Source organism: Phascolarctos cinereus, unplaced genomic scaffold (assembly GCF_003287225.1).
Source record: "Phascolarctos cinereus isolate Bilbo 61053 unplaced genomic scaffold, phaCin_HiC Scaffold_726;HRSCAF=1367, whole genome shotgun sequence".
Taxonomy (NCBI): domain Eukaryota; kingdom Metazoa; phylum Chordata; class Mammalia; order Diprotodontia; family Phascolarctidae; genus Phascolarctos; species Phascolarctos cinereus.
In genome coordinates this window covers 416,434,103-416,449,806 of record NW_027556098.1, presented here as the reverse complement: position 1 = coordinate 416,449,806, position 15,704 = coordinate 416,434,103, and the positions used below count along the sequence as shown (strand labels likewise).

At 43.3% G+C, this 15,704-nt stretch overlaps 1 protein-coding gene across 1 annotated transcript; it reads right to left on the bottom strand.

Moving 5' to 3' along the window:
• Positions 1–1,038: 1,038 nt before the first annotated feature.
• Positions 1,039–14,661, bottom strand: LOC110219993 (uncharacterized). The gene is given in 5 exon segments (XM_078145936.1): positions 1,039–2,286; positions 2,289–3,328; positions 5,682–5,777; positions 7,256–7,382; positions 14,430–14,661. Coding segments are annotated over 5 exon segments (2,013 nt in total). The 5' UTR covers positions 14,640–14,661; the 3' UTR covers positions 1,039–1,746.
• Between the last annotated feature and the right edge of the window lie 1,043 nt (positions 14,662–15,704).

Sequence of the window (15,704 nt, the reverse complement as noted above, 5' to 3'; positions counted from 1 at the left end):
GGAAACTCTGCAAAAGATTTTCCCAATTAATTGTTCCATTTATATTTTAGATGCATTGCAGTATTTTTTAATGTGAAGAAAATGGCCCTTTTTGTTTTCTGTAATCCTCTGTATCCCTCATTTGGTGATGAACTCATCCCCTATCCAAAATGGAAAAATGTGTCTTATTCATATATATTTGAAGGGACTTTTTAGAGCTAAGTAATGTATCCTTCAGAGCTAATCTTGGTATAGTGTGAAATGTCGGTCTGTCTCTAATTTCTGCCAGACTGCTTTCCAATTTTTCTATGGTTTTGTAGTGACAAGTAAATCCTTGCCCAACACTGGCGTTCTTTGGATTTATTGAACCCATGCTTACTTTACTCACTTAAAAAATATATATTATGCACCCAATCTATTCAATTTCCCAAGCTCCCAGTTGTTGTTCCTGTCCCAGAAACACAGCTAGAGAGTAACTGAGGCAGAATTTGAACCCGACTTCCTGATTCTAGACTCAGTGCCCTATCTAGTATGTTTAGTGACTTCCTCTGTCCTGTTCTGAATATAAATTTGGATGAAAAGTGACTAAATTGACTAGTGTACAAAACCTACTATGAGATTTAGAGCCCAAGAAATATAAGTAGCTAGCTTTTTCATTGCAATTTAACACTTGCAAAACTTTTTACAAATATTGTCATATTTGCTCCTCATATTAACCCCAGTTGCTGTTATTATCCCTATCCTATTGATGTGGAAAATCAGGCAGGAAAGGTTAAGGGATTTACCCAAGTCACAGAGCTAGTAAGTATTAGAGACTGAATTTGAACTCTGGTCTTGTGATTCCATGCACAGCAAACTGTCCACTGGGCCATTTTGCTGATTAAAGGAATCATTGTAGAAACAAATGTCCAAACAAATAAAAAAAATATTTATACCATGACATTTAGTGTCACCAAAAGAACAAGGGAAAAAGTGAGTAGTAATCAATTAGTAAATGGCTAAAGAAATTATGGTATATGAATGCTATGGAATATTATTAAAGAGTAATGACAAACAGGATTACAATGAAAAATTTATTATATTTATAGCACTTTTTGTACAGTGTAAAATTTGGGGTGTCTACCAAAGTCTATACAGCAGCAAGAGGCCTTCCCTCATTACTTCTTAGATCCTTAAGTTTTACCTGCAGCATGATTTCCCCAATGTATTATCATGCATGAGCTTTACATTAAGAGCTTGAGACTGACAAAAGGCATTGCTTTTATCAGCCTTGTTCCCCACATGAGGATGTCTAGGAATCTCCATCTTCCAGAGAAATACAGGTCCCCATTAACCAAATTCATGAGGCTTCTCTCCAGTAGGAATCCTCTGATGTAAAGTAAGACATGCTCTCTGGTTGAAGGCTTTCCCCTATTGAGTCCATATCATACAGCTCCCCAGAAGGTATTTTCTGCCATTGAACAAGCTCTGTACTCCATTTGAAAGCCTTTCCTAATTCATCACAATGATAACATTTCTATCTACTAGGAATTCTCTGAGGAGAAATAAGGGATGATTGCTCCTTGAAGGCTTTACCACACTGACTGCATTCCTAAGATTTCTCTCCAATGTAGCATCTCTGACACAAGAAGACTGCACTTCTTTCTGGAAAGGCTATTCACATTGATTATTTCCAAAAGATTTCCCTCCAGTGTGGCTTCTCTGATGTGAATAAAGAGTGCACATCTGTCTGAAAGTCTTTCCACATTGATGGCAACCATAAAGTTTCTATCTAGTGTGGATTCTCAGATGGCTAACAAGAGTGGACCTTTTTGTGAAAGTCTTTCCACATTGATTACATTCATAAGGTTTCTCTCCAGTATGAATTCTCTGATGTTCATGAAGACTGTATTTCACACTGAAAGTCTTTTCACATTGATTACACTTGTAAGATTTCTTTCCATTATGGATTTTCTGATGTGTTAAAAGATTGGCATTCTGTGTGAAAACCTTACCACACAGATTACATTCATAAGGTTTCTCTCCAGTGTGGATTCTCTGATGTATCAAAAGATTGGAATTCTGTATGAAAGCCTTTCCACATTGATTACATATATATGGTTTCTCTCCAGTGTGGATTCTCAGATGTACAGCAAGACCAGAGTTCTGTCGGAAAGCCTTTCCACACTGATTACATTTATAAGGTTTCTCTCTAGTGTGGATTCTCAGATGGTTAACAAGATGGGCCCTATATGCTAAAGCCTTTCCACACTGATTACATTCAAAAGGTTTCTCTCCAGTGTGAATTTTCTGATGTATAGCAAGAATATGGACTTTTTTGTGAAAGTCTTTCCACATTGATTACAAGCATAAGTTTTCTCTCCAGTATGGATTCTCTGATGATAATAAAGAGTGGACCTTGTTGTGAAAGTCTTTCCACACTGATTACAATCATAAGTTTTCTCTCCAGTGTGGGTTCTCTGATGAAGGTAAAGAGTGGACTTCTGTCTGAAAGTCTTTCCACACTCATTACATTTATAAGGTTTCTCTCCAGTGTGGATTCTTTGATGGATAGCAAGAGTGGACTTTGTTCTGAAAGTCTTTCCACATTGAGTACATTCATAAGGTTTCTCTCCAGTGTGGATTTTCTGATGTGTCAAAAGATTGTTGTTTTGTGTGAAAGTCTTTCCACATTGATTACATTCATAAGGTTTCTCTCCAGTATGGATTTTTTTATGTGTCAAAAGATTGTTGTTTTGCGTGAAAGCCTTTCCACACTGATTACATTTATATGGTTTCTCTCCACTGTGGATTCTCTGATGTACACCAAGACCGGACCTATTTGTGAAAGCCTGTCTACATAGATTACATTCATAAGGTTTCCCTGCAGTGTGAATTTTGTGATGTTCATTGAGCTTTGAGTTCTGGCTGAAGGTCTTCCTACTTTCATTTCCTATATAAAGCATTCCTCCAGCATAATTTTTCTGATGTCTAATGATATCTGAACTCAAGCTGAAGGCCATTTCCCATTGATTACCTTGATATTTGCATTTCAGGAGCTTCTCAGAAGAATACATAAAACCATTCTTTTTAGTAAAGCATTCTCTATCTTCACTATACTGAAAACACTCATTTCCTAGTGTCATTTTCTTACATTGAATCAGGACTGAACGTTGGTGGAAATCTTTTCTATCTTTATCAAATTCACAGTGATTATTGAGATTTTTCTGTATCTTGCTATCCCAGTCACAGATTTCTCTCAGATTGAAGTCACAGGGACCATTACTCACAAATCTCTGCCGGTGAGATTCTTTCACAAAAATGGTCAGCTTTGAAGGAGATTTGTTCACTTCAAATCTGGTCTCTGCATCTGAAGGAAGCAAAAAAATACAGAGAGAGAGAGACACGTACAAATATAAAAAAAAATCCTCTTCTGTTCATTGGAAGAAAGTCAGCTGACTCATATTCTATCTCTCCAGTCAAAACATGGGCAGAATCAGTCAGTTGAAAATGCCATGAACTCACATATGCAAAATGATTTAATTTATGAAGAGCTTCACAAACAATGACATTGGATGGTCACAACAACCCGTGACACAGGTAGGATTCTCATTACTCTTTACACCTGAAGCCATAAGCTTGGAAGAGCCAAGTGACATGACCAACATTCCTGAAGGAGACACTAGGCCTCAAATCCCAGGACTGACTGTGCTCCATCCCCAGCAGAGATGGCCTTTCTCCATTCACCTTCCAATGCTCCATTCACGTGACTTTTGTTGATCGTTCTTTTTAACGTGTTGTTCTCAGGAAAGCCTTCTGCTTGTCTATATTGACCAGTTTTGATGCACCACTACTTGGTCATCCTTTGTAAATTTCATATAGGCAGAGAAACACGTTTAGACTTTTCACCTATCGTGGATTCATTTTCAGTGTTATATTCAACTTTTTTCATCCTATTCAGATCCATCAATGGTATGCCATTCGCAGCACATATGCTAAAAACCGATATTATTTCATCATCTACCTCATCTTTGACCGCAGCGTAATTTTCCTGTTGATACTTTTCAATCTTATTTTTTCAGTTTCCATGTCTGAGATCACATCACAACTGCGAACCATATTCATTTTGTGTTCACCAGAGGCATAAGATTCTCAGCTTAGCATATGAAATTTACCAAGGATGAACAAATGATGGTGCTCAAAAACAGTAGGAATTACACGAGGAGCAGATTAAATGACTGGGGAGAGTCACAACACACCGATTATTGGTCAAGGAGGTTCTGAGAATAAAAGATTTTGGGAAACAGCACTCAGCAGTCATGGTTGTTCATTGCATTGATCAGGGTCGCTATGGTATAAACTATTCTACTGGTTCTGTTCACTTATCTCTGTCTCTGTTAAGATAACTCTTCCCAGGTTTCTCTGAAACTGTGCCTTTAATCATTTTTTTAAGGTTGAATTATCTTCCATTATATTCTTAAACCCCCACTCTATTTAGTCATTTCACATCTTTGTTTCCAGTTCCCTGCAACAATACAAAACAGGATCTATAATTCTGGGTTGTGTCTATGAGTGTTTTCCCTCTTTCACTAATCCTCTTTAATCCTCTTTGTTTAATAAATTGACTGGTCTCCTAGTGGTTATCAGTGGCTCAGAGGGCATCCAGGTGAGCTGAGAGTGGGAGTAGAGTTCCAAACTCCATTACAAGAGGACATCCCTTTATATTAATGCTGTGTGAATCTTTATTTCAACGTATACTTATACCCAACATATACTCAGGTTCTGCTTCCTAATCATTCTGCTACCCCCCTCCATTGTTATGGGTATATTTATCCCATGCACACTTAGTAACAACAATTAATTTTCTTTCCTCTATAATATCCTCTTTGTCCTCCCTTAATCTTTAGGAACAAAAAATAGATGGGGAAGCAACTGGGATGAACACTAGTCATTTAGAATAGAAGTGGCTTGATTCTCACGCCTCACCCCACCTTGTCATCCATCCATTCTAGATCTAGATGGCTGGTTATAACACTATTCTAAAAGTCTCCTGCCCTTTTCATCTCCTATACTTGGAACATCCTCTCAGAGAGAAACATTTTCCATCTTGAGGCAGCTGGGTGGCACAGTGGATAGGGCACTGGGCCTGGAGGCAAGAAGACTTGAGTTCAAATACAGACTCAGACACTTACTACCTCATTGTTACAGACAAAGAACTGAGGCAAATTGGGTTAACTGACTTTCCCAGGGTCACACAGCTAAGTAAGTGTCTGATGTCACTGGATTTGAACTCAGGAAGATGAGTCTTCTTGACGCCAGGCCCGGAACTCTATCCACTGTGCCATCATAATTGGTGCGTAAATAAATGCTTGTTGACTTAAAGAAGGTTTAGGAAAGACCTCATTGTGGGATAGCTTCAGCCCTTTTGGGGTGTTTTCAGAAGGTTTCCTTGCCTCAAAGTTCTAAACAATGACTTCTTACAAGATCATAGATTTATCACTAGAAGGAAAGTGAAACGCCACGGAGTCTGACCTTCTAATTTCATAGATGGGAAAACTGAGGCTAAGAGGTTCAGTGACTTTCTCTGGCTCATACTGCTAAAAAGCATTTTAAAAAGAATTCCAAGTGAGGTTTTTCTGCCCCCAGGCCTAGTGTTCCCTTCACCACAACACAGATGTTGTTTGTGATAACAGTCCTCATTTACTAGCTTTTGTCTCACTCACCTGGACAGGCCTTCCTTGGGCCTTTTTGATCCAGGATCCATGATGCTTCCCTGTCCTCAAAATGGGAGATCAAGTCTTCTCTCAGAACTGGAATTCCTGGGAATAAAGAAAGGATGAGGATGTAGAGAAAGGGAGACCTTGCCCTTCTTTAGGGAAAGTGGACACGTAAGCCAGGACCACAGCACAGTTCCCAGGACTCTTCAAAGATGGTGGACATGATATTTACTGTTGGAAGCTTGGGGTAAGGGAGAGATCATGCAGCCAATGTTGGAGCTAGAAAATTGTCTTTGCCTCTTTCCTAGAAAGATGGTCACATCCCATAGCTTTCATTATCTAGAAAGGAGAGTCAGCTAGAAGTTCAGTGCTGGGGCAGCTAGGTGGCGCAGTGGATAGAGCACCAGCCCTGAAGTCAGGAGGACCTGAGTTCAAATCCAACCTCAGACCAAACACTTGACACTTACTAGCTGTGTGACCCTGGGCAAGTCACTTAACCCCAATTGCCTAGAAAAAAAAGTTCAGTGCTGAGAACCCTGAGCCTGGATTCAGGAAGACCTGAGTTCAAATTCAGCCTCAGACACTTCATAGCTATGTGCTCCTGGGCAAGTCACTTAACTTGTTTGCTTTAGTTTTCTTAGTTGTAAGATGGGGTAATAATAACACCAAACTCACAGGGTATTGTGAAGACCAGATGAAATAATATTTCTAAAGCACTTACCACAGTACTGGGTACACAGTAGGCCTACATAAATGCTTATTCCTTTCTCTTCCTTTCTTATCATCTCTGCTGGTATTTGGGGAGAGAATTAAGTAAGAAGAAAGATCAACTCGCTATACAAGGCAAGAGTAGGAGTCATGAGCTATAAATTTGTACCTGTTAAAAAAGGCTGTTTAAAGACTATTGTAGTTCAGTTGTTTTTCAGTCGCGTAGGGCTCTTCGTGGCCCCTTTTGGGATTTTCTTGGCAAAGATACTGGGATGGTTTGCCATTTCCTACTCCAGATCACTTTACACATGAGGAAATTGAGGCCAACAGGGTTAAGTGACCTGTCCAGGGCCACACAGCTCATGTCTGAGGCCAGATTTGAATTCAGTAAGACTCCAAGCCCAGCAATCTAACCACTGTGAAACTCAACTGCCATTTTAAAGACTAGACCCACCCCCAAAAGGAATGGGTGACCTCGTTGGGTAGGGGGTTTACTGCCCAGCTTCAAGGAAAAGCTGCATGAACAATTTTCAGAGATTTTGTAGACAAAATTCTCATCTAGGCAGAGCCTAGGCTAGATAAGACTAGTTCCAAGTCTGGGAGTCTATAACCCTTGTTTTGTTTTGGAACACGCAGCAACCTAAACTAGGAAAGAGACAGCTTCAGGAGCCACAAAGGGAAGTCACAGCTTCCTAGCACAAATTGTAAAGACCTTTGGTGGGGAAAACCAAGTAGCAGAGTGACCCTGTTGGGAGACCACCACTTTGGTGTTTCTAATAACTGATAAATGCTCAAAACCTCTGCATTCTGGGGAAGTGAGGAAGATACTCCTTTGATGGCAGATTCAGAGTTCCCAGGGGGGTTTTGCTTACCCAGGGAGAGCAGGTTCTGGGAGTTTTCCAGCATCACCTCCTTGTAGAGCTTTTTCTGGGAATGGTCCAAGAGGCCCCACTCCTCCTGGGTGAAGTCCACAGCCACATCCTTGAATGTCAGTGACTCCTAACCATCAAAATTCACAAGATTTAGAGCTGAAAGAGACTGCAGAATTCCTCCAGCCCTCATCAATGTACAGAGGAAACTGAAGCACAGAGAAGGGGTTTCCTAAAGGTCATATGACTTGTGAGGCTTGGACCCAACACTTAAACCCACACTCATTAAAAACCCAATGGGCAAAGGAGAAAAGCAATTCATATATTGCAGTTGGAACAAAGTTCACAAATATCTTCCTATGAAAGTTTTTTTTCCTTATGGAATCAGGGAGAACATGTGTGTTCTATCAGTGAGGTATCAGAATCTGCAGAGGAGAAAGAGAGAAGGTGATGTGAAATCTTTTCCTCATCAGAACTCTCATGGTGATATGTTAAGAAAATCCTATGAAGAGTTTGTCATTAGCTGGCCAATACTGTGTCTTCTGGGGATAAAGCCACTAACTGTGCTCACTGAAGAGAAAGCAAAGAACAAGGAATAATCCAGTTAATCTCCTAACAGTCTGAAATAAGGTCTTATCTACATGAAAATGTGAAGAGGATTCTTAAGAGAGAGAGAGAGAGAGAGTAATTAAAAAGCTTGACTTTGCTGAGGAGCATGAAACAGTTACCAGTTAAGTGAAGAAGAGATTTTTATGGTTCTATCAGGGGCCTGAGGTGCCATGGATAAGATTTGTTGGGGCAGCTTGCTAGCGCAGTGGATAGAGCACTGGCCTGGAGTCAGGGGGACCTGAGTTCAAATCCAGTCACTGTATTCTATTTTTTTTTTTAACAATGAGCCTGGGGCTGCCCTGCACTCACCTGCCATGGGGTTCTCAGGGGTCCGGGGGCCATTCCCTCGGCCTCCCTGCCTTGGCCAGCTCTTGGTCCTCTTCAGGGGATGGAGAAGGATCTGGGGGGAGACATCTCTGCCTTCACTCCCAGGTGGGGGGCTGGCCTACAAGGATTTACAGAGGGTGAGATCCCCAAGGACTCCCAAAGCTCCAGCCTCAGGGGTGGGCACGGTGACCAACCTCCACCCTCTTATTCCTTCTCTTCTGTCCCGCTCCCCTCCCCCATTGCTCCACTGACACCCCCGAGGATGGAAGGGGCTTTCCATCCTCCATGCAAGAAACAGTCTCCAGGACTCCGGGTCCAAGCAGAGTCTGGAGGTCAGGCTGTGGGACCCCTGGTCCAGGGGGGATGGTGCCCCAGGACCCTGGGGAGGTTATGGGGAGGCTGGCCAGGAAGCAGGGGCCAGGAGCTGGGCCTGGGAGGGAAGGCGCTTCTGGTGTCTCTGGAGGGCACTCACCAAGAGGTCAGATGGAAGGATGAGGCCCCACAAAGGGGCTGCCAGCAAAAGCTGGATGCTGGGCAGGGGCCTGCCTCAGGCCCACCTGGCTTGCTCCTGGGAGGAGGGGGATCTCAGGCTCAAGGCTAGTCTGCTCTGGGCAGCTCCTTCCAGGCCCCACAGCCCTGCCCTGCCCTGCCCCTGAGGCCACAGGAGCCTGGTATTTCCAGGACCCAGAGATCTGGGCTCTAAGGGCTGCTCCCTCCCTAGGCTGCCTGGAGGAGTCATCCCTGCACAGTGTACCTAGAAAAGGCTGGCCACTTAGCAAGAAGAGGTGGCAGGGGCCTTAGTGGGGCCTGTCCTGAGGGTCCTCCCAGTGCCAAGAGACCCTCCTTGCCTAGCTCCTGAGGCCTCAGCATCTTTCTTTCCACACTCAGGGCTAGGACCTCAGGCTCCCACCTTCCTTTCTGCCCCTAGCCCTGGCCTCCATCCCCTGTACTTCAGGGCCATGGGACTGACCCTCCTGCAACCCTGGGCTCCTCCCAGGGCTCACCTTCCACTTGGGCCACCACCCACCAAGCTAGGTACCCCTGACAGCTCCTATGTCCTCCCAGCTCCATCACCTCCCTCCCTCATGCCCAGTAACTGAACTAGTCCATCTGAAAGCAGTAGTGCCAGTATTCTGAGCTGTTGGCAGTAAATGGGCCTTGGGAAAATCGAGATTCTCCATGATACAATCTGAAGCTAAATCTTGATTGGATCGGTTTGAGTTTGTCCTAACTAAATAATAATATGGCTTCATTTCAGGTCTGATAATTTAATAATTTAGAAATACCTTAATTCAAAGTACACCTAAAATGTGCCACTGTGGAAATACATTTAGAAGCTGGAAGAAGAAGAATTAGAAGTGTCATTGTATCAAAACCACTCTATACAGGTCTCTGAAAGCAATCAGTAGAAAATGTCAAATTCATAGAAGGAAGAGGTGAGTTTCCATGCAAGATAATTCAGAAATGCATTCAACAGGTTGGATGTCATTTGACTGGCAATAAGTTTTATTTCATGTATTAAATGTGTAATATTGTTTATGCAATTATTACCCTTCTAATTTTGATTTTATTTTGATTTAGGGAAAATATTGTATAAGAAATGCTATTATTTTGAAAGATGATATACAGAGGATAATCAAATTGTATACTTGGAAGATTAACTTTTCTTTTCATCTGAATGCTGTGAATTATTAATTAAGTTGAGAAAGAATGTGGGTGCTATATGGGAAAACTGTTAATTATTTAATTGGGTTTTTCTTTGAAATGAATAATAAGAATAACTTACTGTTTGGAAACAGTACAAAAAACCTTGGAAAATTCTCCTTATCTGTATAAAGTCCATTGGGGACTTCCCAGATGCCTCGGGACCTTCTCTTTGGGCAGGGCCTTCAAATTTAACAGCCCTGGGAAAGAAGCTGCTGAAAGAAGGTTGTACAATTCCAAAGTAATGAAGTAGGTTACTGAGTAACTGAGACCCCTCACAGCTGAATTTTTTTTTTTGAGGGAGGAAAGAAACATATCTAAGCTTGTTTGTAGTACAGAAGTGTTTTTATGGCAATTTGTCTGTACACTGATTGTGAAAATCATAAAATTGTACCTGGAAAGGGGCAGCTAGGTGGCGCAGTGGATAGAGCACCGGCCCTGATGTCAGGAGGACCTGAGCTCAAATCTGGCTTCAGAACAAACACTTGACGCTTACTAGCTGTGTGACCCTGGGCAAGTCACTTAACCCCCCTTGCCTAAAATAAATAAAATTGCACCTGGAATAGTCTGTATTGAAGTTACACCTTTGAGCCAAATTAATCTCAACAGACCCCAGCCTTGATTCCAAATGGAGTCTAGTAAAGGCAGAATAGAGCATCTGGTATGGACCAGGCAACTAATAGGATCTGAGGCTACCAAGAAAGGAAAACAGGGTAAGACTGGCAAAGAACTATGTATATTCATGGCGACTAGGTGGTGCCATAGCTCAGAGAATGCTGGGCCTTGAGTCAGGGAAACACCAGTTCAAATCCAGCTTCAGGCATTTACCAGCTGTGGGATTCTGAGCAAGCCACTTAACTCTGTTTGCCTTAGTTTCTTCTTTTGTAAGACAAGCTGGAGAAGGAAATGACAAACCATTCCAGTATTTTTGCCAAGAAAATCCCAAAGTGGGTCATGGAGAGTCAGACACAACTGAAACAACTCAGCAACAATAAAAAGATCTAAAAATATTCATATCTTTTTCCACAGTGATGACTAATTAGGAACTGAGTGGATGCTGAACCAATACGGTATGAATTTGATGGAATGTAACTTTGTTGTAAGAAAAGACAAAGGAGATGGTTTCAGAGAAACCTGGGAAAACTTTCATGAACTGATGCAAAGTGCAGTGAGCAGAACCAAGGATACAATCTACATAATAACCAAACTGTCCTAAAGAAATATAGCTCTGCTTCTACTTCTAGTGAACACCAAATGGCAGACCACGCCAGAGCTGCAGGAGGAGCGGGAGGCCCCGGGGGCCCCGGAGTCGGAGGCCAAGGTGGCTTCCTTGGTGGCTTCGGCAGCGGGGGCCAAGGTCGAGGTCGGGGCCGTGGTTGAGGCCGTGGCCACGACTGTGCGGTCCGGGGAGGAAAGGCTGAAGACAAGGAGCGGGTGTTCCTGTCACTAAGCTGGGCTGGCTAGTCAAGGACATGAAGATCAAGCCTTTGGAAGAGATCTATCTTTTCTTCCTTCCTATCAAGGAGTCTGAGCTCATAGATTTCTTCCTGGGATCTTCATTGAAAGATGAGGTTCTGAAGATAATGCCTGTTCAGAAACAAACTAGAGCTGGATAACGTACCAGGTTCAAGGCTTTTGTGGCCATCGGTGACTACAATGGCCATGTTGGCCTGGGTGTCAAGTGCTCCAAGGAAGTGGCCACAGCTATTTGTGGTGCTGTCATTCTGGCCAAGCTGTCCATCGTTCCTGTGAGATGTGACTACAGGGGGAACAAGACTGGCAAGCCTCACACAGTGCCCTGCAAGGTCACTGGGTGATGTGGATCGGTTCTGGTGCGCCTGATCCCCGTCCCTAGAGGTACTGGCACTGTCTCAGCTCCTGTGCCTAAGAAGCTCCTGATGACGGCTGGAATTGATGACTGCTATACATCTACAAGGGGCTGTACTGCTACTTTGGGCAACTTCGCTAAAGCTACCTTTGATGCCATCTCCAAAACACACAGCTATCTAACCCCAGACCTGCGGAAGGAGACTGTGTTCACTAAGCCTCCCTATCAGGAATTCACCGGCCATCTTGTGAAGACTCACACTCGAGTGTCTGTCCAGAGGACTCAGGCAGCTGCTGTGGCCACCACATAGATTTTTTTATAAACAAATAAATTGAACTATGCCTGCTAAAAATAAAAATTAAAAAAAATATAACGCTGACTTAGTCACTCTGATTGACACAGTGACCAGTCACCACTCCAGGGGACAAATAATAAAATATGCTATTGACCTCTGGGCAGATGAAGGACTCAGACGGCTGAATTAGACACACACACACACACACACACACACACACACACATGCACGAATGTGTGTAGATGTATTTTTGTTTATGGTCAATGCAGGTCAATGCAATTGTTTTTGATTATTCATGTTTGTAAACAGGGGTTTTGTTTTCTTCTTCAATTCAAGGTGGGTGGGAAGGATTGGTGGAATTTTTGCTTATTGAAAAAAATTAGATAAAAACATAAATGGAAGAAAACACTCAGGTTTTTTTTAGAACTATAGCTAGAAGAATTCATAATCCAAGTTCTAGATATTTTAAAACATATTTATAACTACATAAAATTTAAAGAATAAAATAAATGAAGTTCAAATAAGAATGGAAATTATAGAGTAGAAAATATATCAAATGTTACATGAAAAATGACCAACAAAGTCATTGCTATCCTAGGTTTCCAGTGTAGACCGGTGCTATGGCCAATAGTTCATCACTAAAAAGATACAAGGAGGGGGTGGCTAGGTGGTGAAGTGGATAGAGCTCTGGCCTGGGAGTGAAACCCAGCTTCAGACACTTAACACTTACTAGCCAGGTGACCCTGGGCAAGTCACTTAACCCCGGATCACCTCATCCCCCCCAAAAAATTATATACACTGTAATACAGAAAGAGGATTGCACATGAAACAAGTTCTAACATGTACAGCTGTATTTTCTTTTTGAGCAATTCAAAAATTCAGTTCGGCCCTTTCGAAGCTGTCCTCATTGCCTTCTGGCCTTCCTCCTGTTCTATTCCATGTTGAGTGAAACAATGTAAACAATGTGAGATCTCTCAGAGGGACGGAGTGTAGCAATTTCGTAGACTGTTACAAACTCAAGGTTGGTTACACTAGCCTCAATAGGCCTAAGTATCAGGTTCCTAGAAATCACATGATTTGTACTGTTACATCAGCATTAGGTAATGGCTAATTACTAAAAAGGATAAAATAGCTAGGATTGGTAGTATTATAATGAGATTCCTTGTTTCTGGGGTAGATTTTCGTGTTTTAGATTGTAAGGCTGAAATTCCTGTCCAATGGGAACTTAAGGCCAGTGGTGGGTGGATATCTCTGCGTTAGGACTATATAACCTTTGTTCTGGCCTTTGTGCCTTGCCTCCCTTTGCTCGGACTGCCGGACAAAGCAGACGCCCGCTTGCCGCTATACCGAGAAAATCTCTGAGTGTTATTTTTGGGTAGCTGTAGCACACAGTGTCTTCTTTAAAAATCCGTCAATCTCTTTCTTTTCTTGGAGGACAGGGGGATGGACATCCTCTTCCTAGTCCCCTTACATTGCTATGCTTTCCTACTCAACATAAAATAAAATAACATATTTGTAAGAAAGTAACCTAGTCAAGCAAAACGAATCAGCAAACTCTCTGTTTCCCAACTGTGCATTTTATTCTACATCTTGTATCCATTACCTTTCACTCAGGACTCCTTTGTAAGTGCTCTGGTACAGTGGCTGATAGAATAATCAAAGTTGTTGGCCGACTCTTTGGGCTTTCCTTAGCAAAGATGCTGAAGTGCTTTGCCATTTCCTTCTGCAGCTCATTTTATATATGAGGAAACCGAGGCACATAGGGTGAAGTGACCGGCCCAGGCCACACAGCTAGGAAGCATCTGAGGCCACATTTGAACTCACAGCAATGTATCTCCTGACTCCAGGCCAGGGGCTCTAACCACTGCACCACCTACAATGTTGTTACAGTTATCAATCAGTCCCTTGAGTGCACTCAGTCCCTGCTATTAGTCTGTTACAACTCCTCCCAAGTTTCAATGAAAGGGCCTCTCTCTTAAAAAATACTAGTGTTACATTCAATTCATTTCATATATCGTCCTTATCAGCTTTCCAGGTCTCTGAGCCAATCAAAATATCATCTGCATCCCATACAAGAGTCAACTCACAGGATGCTGGGAAAGAGTCTAAATTATGATTTAAAAGTTGTGAGAAGACCGTGGGAAAGTCTTGACACCCTGAGGAATTCTCTGCCACAGACATTCTTTCTGCTATCAGTGCCTGCAAACAAAAACCTGGATTCCCAGTCACAGGGACAGAAAAGACAGCAGATTCCAAATCAATCACAGAAAAGCAGGCAGAGAAGCTTTAGATGGAAGCAATAGCGTGGACTTCCGGTGCCCAGATGGCAGCTTGAGGATGCCCCTGGCGCCCTCCCAAACTTCCTCGGAAAAAAAAACGCCTCAGCAGGATTTAGGAGCAGGAAAGCAACTTACCAGCTCAGCAGGAAGGGTCTGGGTAACCCGGGTGGGGGAGGAGGGAGCCACACCAGCAGCAGCTGTGCAGCCGGGGGCCGCTGCACGGGCTCTGAGCCCCGAGGCCATGCACCAGCAGAGGTCCCGCCCCTTGCAAGCCAGCAGCCCCAGACCAGCAGGACAGCAAGGCCTCACCCCCAGCACAGGCCACCAGAGAGGCTCCACCCCCATTGCTGACCAGTAGCAGCAGGGAGACCCCACCCCCAGGGCACATCATCAGTGAGACCCCGCCCCTGGGGGAGCAGCCAGCCCTTTGAGCACGCCCCCAGGCCAGCCGGCAACAAGACAGGCAGAGTGGAGAGAAATCTGTAACTGATAAAAAAAAAAAGACAGAGGAAAATCAAAATAATCACTGTGAATTTCACAAAGATAGAAAGGGATTCACACTATTCAGTCCTAATTCAGTGTAAGAAAAGGTCTTGAGGGAATGACTTTTTTCAGTGTGGTGAATACAGGCATTATTTGACTCAGCAGGTAGCCCATGTTGAGTTCTGACCAGGTTTTGGGGTGCTGGGCTCCCAAGAATGCCAGGGAAGAGTTGCCTGGAATGAATTCAGACACGCAAGCCTTCTGTTAGTCAAATGGCCAAAAGCTGAATGTAATGCTTTAGCAAAAGCAGGCAAGGGTCATTAGGGGAACCTGCAGGAGACTGAGGAAGGTGCTGGGGCTTATATGGAAAAGGGGCATGGGAAAGGAATGCCAGGGATGCTAATTAGGTAACCTCGGCGTCCAGGTGTCTTTGGCAGCCATGGATGGGAAGGTGTAGGGAGTACACCAGACGCTGAGGGCCTTGTCAGAGGCATGGACGTTGGGGATCTGGCAGGAGGAAGGGTCCTCAGGCCACCAGGGACAAAAATCCTGGGGCCAGGCACCCCTCTGTTTGTTCTGATAAGAGAACGTGTTCTGTAACAAGAGACAATGTTCTCACAGGACACGGGCCTACTGAGAAATTGAGAGGCTTCCCATGGACAGACATGATCTTAGGGCTGAGGCCCAAGCACCCCATCAGTGCCGTGAGAAGCCTCCTGAAATGCAGTTATCAGGGTGATCAATGGAAATGGCCTTCAGCTGGAAGTCAGACCTCATTAGACAGCAGAGAAGTGCTGCATATATGGAATGAAGGTGGGAAGGCATTGGGTCAGAACTCAAAGGGTGAAGGTAAAACAATCTTACCTCATGACTCATTTTTAATTGACCCTTCTAAATTTCAAACCAGAATGCAAATATATATGCACA